A 12,358-nucleotide genomic window follows, 5' to 3' on the forward strand; every position below is an offset into this window, starting at 1 on the left:
TTGAACTTTTTGATTATTGTTTCACCTTTAATATGAACATATACATGAGCAAAGCACTGAGCCAAGGACTCTGCATGCGCTATTATATACAAATGACAATCCTGTGATATGGGTCAATATTTAATCTTGACAGATGATGAAATGGAAGCGCTAAGCACTTAAGTCACTTAAGTGAGAGCTCAGATACACATCTTGATGTGTTGGACTCATGAATCCAAACTGAACAGTAATTTTATATTGATGACCGCATTTATATAGGAAAAAATACTCAAGAAAAACGAAGGCCAGTATATTTACAATTAATAGTAACTACTTGTGAAAGGTGAGGTTATTTGTATACTTTCCTGAGTACTCTGAAAATTGACCGATTTACACGGATTCTTTCCATAATCAGAAAAAAGGAAATAAAATTTTAGTCATTTTATTTTCATGTGTATAGGTACCCTGCAAGTGTATCTGTTAGCCATGTGTGAACCATGAAGGCAGAGCGCCGGATCCCCTGGAACTAGAGTTGCAGATGGTTGTGAGTAGCCATGTGGATGATGGCAATCAAATCCAGATCCTCTGGAAGAGTAGTCAGTGCTCTGAATCACTGAGCCATCTCTTCAGCCCCCATAAACTTTTATTTAAAAAGAAGCAAGAAGCCATTGTTCACAGCCTGTAGGCAGCAAGCTGCTGACGCATGAGGGAGTAGCTTCATTATTACAGAGCATTGTCTAAAATGAACAAATAGTATCTTGCACATATATTGTTTCAAACAGATACAAATGCAGTCATAATCTATGCACATAGCAGGCTCAGTGTGTCATGTGTTATTCAATTGATATTCAAAAACACACTTATTGTCACATGGAGGTCCATGAAGTTTTATATACAAAAATACTAATGCCAGGGGTGGGATCTGGTACTAAATGTAACATATATACCAATAAACTTTCTGTAGTTTGTCTTCTAAACAATTTGCCTTCTATTTTTTTTTTCTGGGGGGACGGGAGGAAATAGAAATGAATACTGAGACTTCACACATTATTAAAAAGTCAAGCTAATGGGAAGTAGAAAAAGGCAAGATCTCCTAAGTAAATTGGGAGCATGGGGACCTTGGGGGAGGGTCGAAGGGGAGGGGAGAAGCAGGGAAGGGAGCAGAGAAAAATTCAATAAAAAAATGCTAAGCTAGGAGGCTGGCTTCCTGGAGAAAATAATCTACAAGGATGAGAAGAGTGTGGGCAGGAGGCGACGATGTAGGACATTCTCTTCTGGAGAGCAGAGTGCCAAGGACGAGGCTTCAGCCTGAATCCCAGCTGACATCAGGACCTCAGCAGAGCAGCTGCTCAGCAATACCTACCACTTGCCCTGGAGCCAGGCTAGTTTCTAGGCCTGGAGGTGGAGGAGGGCACTCTGGGATAAGGGGAACTGAAGCACATGTAACTTTCCTTAACATCAAACTGCCTCAAAGGTCAGTTGGCACCTGCCTTCCTCTCTTGCATTCTCTCCTCTCCCCTTTGGAAATAGGTCCTTTGTTTTCTCTATTACTGTGCGTCTTATAGTTCCCCATCGAAGTCCCCAAAACAAACGCCTCCATAGGATTCCAGCGATCTCATTACACATAAGTGATCATCCGGTCACAGAAATCAAAAATGAAACACTCAAGATTGCGCACTTGACATCCATGGCCTAGAATTTGCCAGACATTGAGAATAGTCACACTACTAGGTATGTAGTTCAGTCATTGAGCATGTGACCAGCATTCTCAAAGTCCTGGGTTCAGTACCCAGCAAAACACACACACACACACACACACACACACACACACACACACACACACACACAGTTTTTTTTTTTTGAGACAGGGTTTCTCTGTAGCTTTGGAACCTGTCCTGAAACTAGCCCTTGTAGACCAGGATGACTCACAGACATCCACCTGCCTCTGCCTGCTGAGTGCTGGGATTAAAGGCGTGCACCACCACCGCCCGGCCCCACAGTTTTAAAATAAACAGACTTGAGGCTTACACTTCTAACGCCAACATTCAGGAAGCGGTGGGGTTTCTGTGGCCAGCCTGGCTTACATAGAGACTTCTAAGCCAGTCAGGGTGATATAAAACAAAATGGACTTGACCTCTTCAAGCGTGCCAACATCAAGAAAGGCCAGGGGAGACCAGGAGAGTGTAAATAAAAGGAGACCCTGATTAGGGGGAATGTGGAATCTTAATGGGATCCTGGAACAGAAGATGGACACCAGTGAAAAAGCAGTCACAATTCAAGTAAAACCTAGAGTACAGTAACAAAGATTCTCCGTGTGGATTTCTTCATTTTAACAACAGTCCCTGATTCCACAGCGCACTCAACAACAGAGAGGGCGAGCTGGGTGGAGGGTGGAGGGGGCTCTCTGTACTGTTCTGTAACACCATTATAAGTCTAGTTACTCCAGAATAGAAGGCTAAAAAGAAGAAAACTGCAATTTTAAAATTTAGAACTTAAATCACATCTGGACAGGTGGCCCATAGAAAATCATGAAGAGGATGACTCCAGCTTTCTGGATAATGGTTGCTTGGAGAGGAGAAAGAGGATTGGGGTGGGAATGGGCCACATGGAGAGGGGCTGGGCCAAATGGAAAAGTTCTACGTCTTTACCTAATGGTGGCTGCCTGGTGTTATCAGATAATAATTCATTAAGCCATATGTTTATTTAAGTGATTTTGTCTCTGGTTTTACTTTACCGAGAGAGAGTGAGAGCAGCACAATAGCCCAATATAACCAGGGAATCTTGTTTAGAGCTAACTAGAAAGACGCTTGCTTGTGTATTGAACATCAGATAGTGTTAGGAAATCGGTACATTTGTTAAGGGTGACGGGGTAGTGGCACTGCCGAAGAAGTCATCTGCGGTTTTATATCTACATAAAGAAGGCCTTAGTGACAACATGGCATGATGTCACATGGTGGCTGTCAAATATTCCTCCCAGACAAGCAGACAGATGAAACGAGCATGTCAAAATGTTAATAGTTGGGTTTTTTGTTTGTTTGTTTGTTTTTCTGGTGCTTGGGTTCACACAAGAGTTAGCAATAAATACAAAGACGAACATGTGCTCCAGTCTCTACTGGTGTGCACCTGCAGGGAAAGTGTGAGACTGTGCAGCCTAGCGTCGGGTTGCTTGAGGGCAACAGCGATCCAACTCCAGGTGTCCCTCACCCTAGAACCCCCAGAATATTCCTCCCACCAGCTAATCCCTGCAATGTACGCCTCCTGTGGCCTGAGTGGCCTGTGAGAGAGTTGCCCCCTTTCTGGGTATCTGTCACTTAGGCTGGATGACAGTTCTGCTCTCCTTTCTTCATCCTGATGTCCCCATAGTCACAGAAAAGAGTCAAAGGGCAATGGGCAGGGCTAGACCTGCGAGGGCAGTCCCCAGGGTTACTGAACAGGCCTCCTCAGTGGGTGGGAGGAGGGAGTTCTGGAAAAGAGGGGAGAGGGCAAGTGTCAGCTCTTCATAGCCTCATCAGTCACTATTAGGTGAGCTTGCAGAGGCTGGTGGCACCCTTCATTGGAACAGGCTCTGGGACCCTTACCTCCCTCAGGCACCTGGGCATAATGCCTTGCTCCAAGAAGTCTGATTACTTACAGAGTTTGAGCCTTCTGCAGTGGCCCTTGAGCTACCTTGCCATCTGTGAGTACTGAACCAAGAGTGCCCAGCAAGAAGCCAACCCAAGGAGGCAGGGCCAGACCTGGGGGATGTTCTTATGGTCTTGGGAAGTCTCATTCTTGGTCTTTTGATTGACTTAGAGAGTTGAGTCGTGGGGTCTTGTACCTCGAATGGAAAGGAAGCGATGAAGGCCCAGGGCACAGTGGGAAAAGACAGGAGTTGGGGGCAGTCCCAATAGATATGAATGTGCCAGCCAATTGTAGCCACTCCTTAACCTGCATTACCTATAGACGGCAAATGTGCTTACAGGGGTTTCCTGCAACATGGAATGGCACAGGGGAACAGCTAGCATTGTAGGCTTAGAAAAGTGGGGCCTGCAGAGCTTTTGTGTCTTTGTTTGTCCTCTTGATGGCCTTTGCTGTTGTTTTGTTGCTGCATTGGTTGGATTTTATGAGAGAAGTCCGTGCTCAGCGTGCTCTCTAACTCATTATTGTCTTGTCTCGGCTTTCTGAGTGCTGGAATTGCAGGTGTATGTTCACATGCCCAGCTCTAGAGCCAGCATTTGAGCCTTAGAGCTTGCTATTCTGAGAGTGGAGAGGTAGTGTTGAGTGAGAGAAAGACCCGTGGCAGGAATGGTGGATGGGCAAGAGGACAAGAACAGTGGGGAGGAAACAGTATGGGGATGGGGATGTTGGCTGGGAATGGTCAAGGAAGAGATGGGGAGTATGAGGACAAAGGAAGGTAGACTCATACCTAACACAGATTCTGGGATGATGGATACAAAGGGAGCCAGGAGACAGGCAGGGAGGGAATGATAGCTGAATGTGAGCAGTTGATAAAAAGCTTGTTCCAGGCACAGAGCCAGAGTATAGGAATGGGGACTAGACAGGGAGTCAGAGGAACAGGATGAGAGGTGGGAGGAGAACTGGGGATTGCATATGGTAGATGATAGAAAAAAATTCTGAAGGATAAATGTTGGGACCTAGACTGTGCTGAAGCCCAGGTTCAGAGCATGGGCGTGGCTGAGTTCTGCTGCCAGTACAAACCTGGCCTTGCCTACTCTTCCCTCAGTTTGGATCCTGCAGCCATTGTTCTTTGGCCTGCTGTTCACACCCTTGTGGCTGCTGCCAACACTTTACTTTGTCTGGTTACTCCTGGACTGGAAGACTCCAAATCAAGGTATGACTCGCGAACCTGGGAAAAAGAATGTTCCACCATAGCCTATAAGCCCGCTTGTGGGAGGGTCCCACTCACCATGCCACAGACCTCCCTTCCAAATTCTCAGAGACTCGAATGCCAGGCAGCTGGAACTATTCTGGAATGTCTTCCTTTCCTACCTCTGTAGCAGAGACGTGGTCCTCCACGGCACTAGGGAATCCCTGGATGACTGAGAGGTGTGGAATAGCAATACTAACATCATCCTCTACTGGTACTTTTGTCTCAGGTGGCAGGCGTTCAGCCTGGGTAAGAAACTGGTATGTCTGGACCCACATCAGGGACTATTTCCCTATTACAGTAAGTATCCCTTCCCCAGTGTCCCTCTCAACACTCAAAACACAGACATTATATCGAAGAACTAGCATTCTCCATAAGAAAACTGGGCATCTTGGCAAAATGTCAGCTCTGGCTGGATTACAGCATGGTCTTCTGTACTTTGCTGGGATATTTTGGGCGCTCTTGGCACGACCTGCCTTATGATACAGGCTGAGTGAAAGTATATTCAATTTAACAAAAGCGATTCAAAAATTTCCACTAACCACATGTTTGGGCCTCAGAGAAGTAACAACAACGTGATTCTTCATGAGCACGGCGCTCACATCTGATGGCAAGAATGGGTAAGTACGTAATTAGAATCTGGTACAAGACACAGAAGTGATTCTGGTGAAGGCTAGCCAGGAAATGCTTCACAGCTGTGGCAGTAGCCAAGCAGCGCTTTCAGTGTTCACAGAAAGCTACCCAGGCAGATACTGGAGGCAGGCGAAGGAGGACACCGCAGAGAGGAGGTCTAGAGACGTGCTGCTCTGAGGTTCCTCTGGGTAATCTTTAAAGTCGATGACAAACTCGGCCAGTGTTTGGATTTTTAAAATATGTTTCTTTTTATTTGTGTGTGAGCATTTTGCATAAGCATGCATGTAAGCAAACAACATACATTCAGTGCCCGAGGAGACTAGAAGGGAACACTGGAGCCCCTAGAACTGGAGTTACAGGTGGTTGTGAGTAACCACATGGGCACTGGGGCCTCTGCAAGTGCAGCAAATGCTCCTAACTGCTGAGCCAGCCCTTCAGTCCGAGTCCTGATTTTTCTCAAGCGGAGCTTCCTGGCCATGACATCTAATACAACATTGCACAAAGAAAATGATAATGTGCATAAAGCTCTCCTGGATACCAATGGCTGAAACTGCTTGAACCCACAAGCAAGAGAAGAGGCTCATTAGTCCCAGTTGCCCTGGATCCTGTCTTGTCATCCCAGGGCTGTGGGGATCAAAGTCCAGGCTTCTTGAAAGCCTTGTGTGCCTTGTCTGTTGTTAGGCAACTGTTTCAGAGAATACCCAAATCCCTGATATGTCTTCACCTTGTTGCCTCATGTGTGCTCATTCTCTCTCTATGCTGTTTGTTTCCATGGATGCAGATCCGGAAGACAAAGGACCTGTCACCTTCACACAACTACATCATGGGGGTCCATCCCCATGGTCTCCTGACCTTCGGCGCCTTCTGCAACTTCTGCACTGAGGCCACAGGCTTCTCAGAGACCTTCCCAGGCATCACTCCTCACTTGGCCACACTGTCCTGGTTCTTCAAGATCCCCATTATTCGGGACTACCTCATGGCCAAAGGTGCTTCTGATCATACTCACTGGAGTTTCTGGGCCATTTCACTGTAGCTGCTTCATACCATGCACCCTTTAAGCCTCTTCTCCCTACACTGCACCATTCCTTTGCCCTACAATCACAGTGTGAAGGCTTATGCCCTGGGGTGAACCTATCCAGACTTAAATCTTGGCTCTGTTGCTTGCTGTAAAATCACATGCAAATTAGCTGGGCGGTGGTGACTCATGCCTTTAATCGCAGCCCGTGGGAGGCAGAGGCAGGTGGGTCTCTGTGAGTTCGAGGCCAGCCTGGTCTTACAAAATGAGTTCTAGGACTGATTCCATAGTTACTGGAAACCCTGTCTCAAGAAACAAACAAACAAAAAAGATCATAGGCAAATTAGCTAATTTTCTAGCAGACTCAGCTTCCTCACCTGAAAAATAAGTGCTGAAATAGTACAATGATTTAATGAAAATTCTCTCAAATCTCTTAAATAAGTGTTCAACATAATACCTGGTACAGAGTATGTGTTCAGTGAACAATAGGTATTGCTATTCATGGACTGAAAAGGGTGGAATCAGAATTGTGATTCAGAAAGTTGGTTTATTCCACTAAAAACCACCCTGCTGTAGCTTCCGATTGACCTTGCCTTCAAGTGAAATGTGTTCTCTCTGCTTACTGCCTTCTCTTCCTCACACTTCTGTCCCATCTCCTCGAGCTTTTCCTCCTGTGAGCCATGAGAACCCAGAAGCCAGTCTACTCTCTCTGGCATTTGCTCCTCTCCTCATGACTGTGCCCGCTCTGCCCTTGATTCTCTCTAGGAGTGTGTTCTGTGAGCCAGCCAGCCATCGACTACCTGCTGAGCCACGGCACTGGAAACCTCGTGGGCATCGTTGTGGGAGGAGTAGGAGAGGCCCTGCAGAGTGTGCCTAACACCACCACCCTCCTCCTCCAGAAGCGCAAAGGGTTTGTGCGCACAGCTCTCCGACACGGGTAGGTCCCTCCACAGGAGGAGTAGGGGTCCCTTCCTGCTCATTACCCTGTAGACTGTAGCAAACTGAGTACCACTTGAGTTTGCCCTCTAGGAACTTAGGACTGAGTAGGAGAGATGGCTGTAGTTTTTTTTTAAGCTTTAGGCCATCCGCTTCCTCTCAGTGAGTTGCACCAGTTCCCAGGAAATCAGACCACGAACTCTAGTGCAATGTCCAGGGCAGTTAGACTCAGGCTAAAGTCAATTAAGTCCACATTTCTCTGTGACTAGCAGATAGTCCACATTTGTCTGTGGATAGTAAGTGCAAGGCACACTACAAAACAATGGGTTTATGCGAAGAGCTGGAGTCTGGAGCCTGATTGAAAATCCTGGCTCCAGGAGGCTTGAACTGTAGGTCTGTGGTAGAGCAACTGTCTAACATGCATGAGACTCTAGGTTCCATCCCAGCGCCAGATAAGTAATAATAATAATAATAATATCCCTGGCTGTGTGGCTTACCATACATATTGGGACTGCATTTTGAGCCTTGGGATCTTCATCTTCCTGATACAGCTACTGATCGTTGTTCCTCCTGCATGGGATGACTGGGCTTCACAGCTCCATGATCCCCCTGCCTCAGCTTCATGAGTAGCTTCGATTATAGATCTAAGCCCCCAGGTCCAGTGAGTTATGAATGAATTCAGTCATAAAATACCTACCATGTACCTTGCACACATGGGGGGGGTTGTTAAATGTTAGGTGCACTGTCTTGGGAAAGGAAGGAAAAAGGGAGCTGGGTGTCTGGAGTGATCGGGAGCCTACCAGTCCAGTGGTCTAGTTCGCTGGACACAGGGGCACTTGTCTGCTGCATACTCAGGGAGGACACAAACCTGTCTTTAAATAACCTTCCCTTAGTGGCCTACCAGTCCAGACTATAATATACAGGGAGAGCTCTGAGTTGGTCAGGAGACCTGGGTTCTAGTCTAGGACCTGCTACTCTCTGGCTGCCTGTACGGTCTTCTCTTTTGTGGACCTGGGCTCTGGTTTCCCCACCAAGTCCTCTGTGTTATGAAGAACCAATCAGGTAACACATACCAAATCGCTGTGTTCTTTTTTTTCAGATATGGGCTGTAAGGAGCCTTAGTTTTTTTGTTTTGTTTTGTTTTTTTCCCTAGAGCATCCACTGTTCACAGTGGGCTCTTGTGGCCTTTAGAAAAGAAACAATACTCCAGTCCCATGACCCAAGGACAGACAGACTACCTTCTGATTGTTCTCCTTGGGGAGGGGCATTTCAAATATGCGTATATATCCACATTACCCGTATCCTGTGATTTCTCGAACAGAAAGTTAGATATTTCATTTTCAACACCCACTGGAAGTTGGTCACCATGTGGGTCTCTTCCAACCTCTTCTTTCCTGTCTGGATCTCTGTGTCTTGACTTGGGAATCTAGGCTAGAGTTAATACTCTCATTGTCCTGGAAATTCTCAAGACAGGGCATACCAAATAGGGGACCCTGTGAAGTGCAAAAAGAATGAATTAGGCCTCTAGCACTGCATCTTAATGGAAGAGTGCCTGGCCTTAAAAGTCCTTCCAGCATGGTTTCCACAATAGCCTGTGTCTGAGAAATAAAGATTTTCCTACAGCGCTCATCTGGTCCCTACTTTCACGTTTGGAGAAACTGAGGTATATGACCAAGTGCTGTTTCATGAGGAGAGCTGGATGTACAAGTTCCAAAGCTTCTTCCGCCGCATCTTTGGTTTCTATTTCTGTGTCTTCTATGGACAAGGCTTCAATCAAGGTTCCTTGGGACTCCTACCATACCACAAGCCCATTGTCACTATAGGTGAGTGCTGCTCTCAGCCTCGGGGCCATCTAAGCTCTTTCTCCCATCTATGTAGCTGCATCTTACCCCTCCTCCACCAAATAAGAGGGCAGCAGAGTGGGGGAAGCTGAGAACTGACTGGAGTGGCCCTAGAAAGGAGAGGAGGGTGGAAAAAATGAGGGTTCTGGCACGTTCACTCTTAGTTTTTTTTTTATCTCTTTTGACAGTTGGGGAGCCTTTGCCCCTGCCCCGTATTGAAAACCCGAGCCCAGAGATGGTGAACAAATACCATGCGCTCTACATGGATGCCCTACACAAGCTGTTTGACCAGCATAAGGTCCAGCACGGCTGCTCCAACACCCAGAAGCTGCTTTTCTTGTGATTGAAGAGACTCGCCTTGAGAGCACCTGCTTTGGAGAGAATCAGAAAGTCCTGGGAAAGGAAGATGAAGGAGGCTGTGCGCATGCTCAGCGAGTGGACATTAAGAGCTCCTTTCTGACAATAGTACTGCCCCTGCCCACACCCCCACGGGAGTTGTCCCTGAGGAGTTCCACCCCCTCAGTCTTCAGAGGGGTACATCCTGAGGCCCTTCTAGTCTCGGGCCTTGGCTGAACTTGAAACCCTAGATCCTGAAGGACTCAAACAATGACCAAGCAGTTACCACTCCAGTTTTTAAAAATCTTAATAAAACATTTAAATTAATATGTACTTTGCATCCCATAAATTTAGCCCGTTTGACGTGCAAAGTCCAGCAGTGGTTAGTATCTCCAGACAGCTGTAAAACGACCACCGCCAGCTGTTTTGGGATTCTTTCAAGCACCGCTAGAAACCGAGTACACACCGCAGTCACTGCCGGCTGCCTCAGCAGCCGGCAATGACTGATTTCCCTTGTCCCTAAGGCTGTGCCAGTCTGAGTATTTCCTAGAAATGGAACAAAATGGCACATGTTATTTCATGATTGGCTTCTTTCTTTCAGTGTATTTTCAAGGTTCCATTCTCTGTGGCTGAATAACAGTCTATTAAGGATGACCCGCGTTTTGTTGATCCAGCCATCAGCGGAAGGACAACTCTTTTGTCCCACTTTTCAGCTACTATGAACAGTGCAGTTACAAATATTCATGTACAATTTTAAAAATTATCTTCTGTCCTCAAATACAAAGGCTTACTTCCTCACCACTGCCAAGCGTGATTTTAGACAGACAAAAGGTGCCTTACTCGAGATCAGTTCTCCACTGACATAAGTGTTTCACATTTGTTTGCCTTGAAATGGTCCCAGGCTATCTTAATCATTACAAAATTCTATCTATAGTTTTTTTTTTCTTTCTAAAAGTTGTATTCTGTTTTATTTTCCTGGGGTTTTTTGTTGTTGTTGTTGTTGTTGTTGTTGTTTGTTTGTTTGAGATGCTATCTCACGTAGCCCAGGCTGCCCACAAACTTGCTAGGTGTCAGAGGTTGACCTTGAACTTCTTATCCTCCTGCCCCTATCTCCAAAATGCTGAGATTACGTGAGTGCCACCACACCTGGTTTATGTGTGCTAGGAATGGAATCCAGGGCCTAGAACATGCTAAGTACATGGGAACAGGATACCTGTGTTTCATGCTACCATCTGCAGCTCCTGAACTGTGGGAAGTTTAAAAGAGGAAATAAAAACAGAGATGTCTCTTACTTTAGAAAAAAACAGCAAGAGGCACTTTGAGAGCCTGGAGAGATAGCACCGTGGTTAAGAGTACATGTTGCTCTTGCAGAGAGAGAGGAAGCCAAATTTGGTTCCAAGAACCCGCATTAGGGTACTCCACAGGCACCTGTAACTCCAGCTCCAGGGAAGTCAGCACCCTCTTCTGGCCTCCTCCGGCCCTTCACTCACACTCGCAAAGCCGCATACATCCAGACAAAAATAAGACACATTTTCAAATTCACCAAATACCCCCAAAGTTAAGGGCCCATTTGAATTTCTTTTCTTTTTGCCTTTGCTTGACTCTTAACTGTTCCACCTTCTCTTATTTTACATAATTTTGGGTCTATTTCTAACCCAGACTTCCCTTGTAAGCAATAGTCAAATGGATCCAATTTCCCAGTCCCCAACAAACACCTTCCACTCATCCCTGTCCCAAGCAAGTCGTCGCCTTCCTCCAAATTCCCATTGTATCCCCAAATCATATCAAACTTGCTACCTTTTCTTAATCCAACAAGCTCCTCCTCTCCTCTACTGCCATAATCTATACAAAGGCTTTACCCAAATTCATTGACTATTGCTATTCCTTCTAGGAAAATCTGCTCTAGTCAATCCTTCCATCAGGCTACCTTGCTGAATCTTAAATCCGATTAGTCATCCTTTACTTAAAATTGTTTCTTGCTTCTACAATGGCCCTACCAATATACTCTAACTTATGCTTTGGGTACCACTAATGCTCTTAGATGCTAATAATTACTGAACAGAAGATAATAGTAAAAACGAGCTTGGGAGGTGCTAGAGTAGATAGATATACTTACTGAAGTGTTTTTAGAGTCTTTAGACTTTAGCTCTAAAGTTTAGAACATTAATGGACATAGTAATTTTCTTTTAAAAGATTTTTATTAATTTGTTGAGAATTTCATACATTGTGTCTTGATTATATTCATCCCTTTCTACATCTACTCCAAGATCTTACCCCCATTCCATACCCACCCAACTTTGTGTCCTCGTTGTTTTAAACCATCAAGTCCCATAAGCAAATCCTATATATTCCTGGGTGTGTGGTCATCCATTGGAGCATGTTAGACCTACCAGGCACCATGCCCTTAAAAAAAAAAAACTAACTCTTCTTTTTCTTGACAGATATCAATTACCAATAACTCCTCAGGTAGAGGCGGGACTTCAATGCCCACCTCCCACCTCCATGCTGGGGTTTTGTTTGGCTTAAGTTTGTGCATGCATGCCGTCAGAACTGTTCATATGTGTAACTCTCCTATCATGTACAAAAGCATTGATTCCCTGTAGACATCCACCTCTTCGGGCTCTTGCAATCTTTCTGCCTCCTCTTCCACAATGACCTCTGAGCCGTAGGGCACAGGGACTGGATATGCATGGCCCATGTAGAGCTGAGCCTCCATAGCCTCTCACTTCTTCTCGGATCCTGATCAGTTGT

General features: G+C 45.8%; 1 protein-coding gene across 1 annotated transcript; it reads left to right on the plus strand.

The window, feature by feature from the left end:
* Positions 1–3,579: 3,579 nt before the first annotated feature.
* Positions 3,580–9,614, plus strand: LOC121444938 (acyl-CoA wax alcohol acyltransferase 1). Its single transcript, XM_041646883.1, has 7 exons — positions 3,580–3,655; positions 4,703–4,810; positions 5,076–5,146; positions 6,261–6,465; positions 7,260–7,431; positions 9,054–9,253; positions 9,460–9,614. The coding sequence occupies exons 1-7, from the start codon at positions 3,580–3,582 to the stop codon at positions 9,612–9,614; spliced, it is 987 nt and encodes a 328-aa protein (XP_041502817.1).
* The last annotated feature ends 2,744 nt before the right edge of the window (positions 9,615–12,358 follow it).

The sequence above is a fragment of the Microtus oregoni genome, unplaced genomic scaffold, assembly GCF_018167655.1.
Source record: "Microtus oregoni isolate MIOR12 unplaced genomic scaffold, Mior012 000150F_ref0000365, whole genome shotgun sequence".
In the NCBI taxonomy this organism is placed as follows: domain Eukaryota; kingdom Metazoa; phylum Chordata; class Mammalia; order Rodentia; family Cricetidae; genus Microtus; species Microtus oregoni.

What these genes read in the sequence shown, in the direction of transcription:
- LOC121444938 (XM_041646883.1), top strand. Translation starts at nt 3,580, where the DNA reads ATGCCTTGCTCCAAGAAGTCTGATTACTTACAGAGTTTGAGCCTTCTG. An exon ending in CTTGAGCTACCTTGCCATCT is followed by an intron (nt 3,656 to 4,702) that starts GTGAGTACTGAA and finishes CTCTTCCCTCAG; the next exon opens with TTTGGATCCTGCAGCCATTG. An exon ending in CGCACAGCTCTCCGACACGG is followed by an intron (nt 7,432 to 9,053) that starts GTAGGTCCCTCC and finishes ATTTTCCTACAG; the next exon opens with CGCTCATCTGGTCCCTACTT.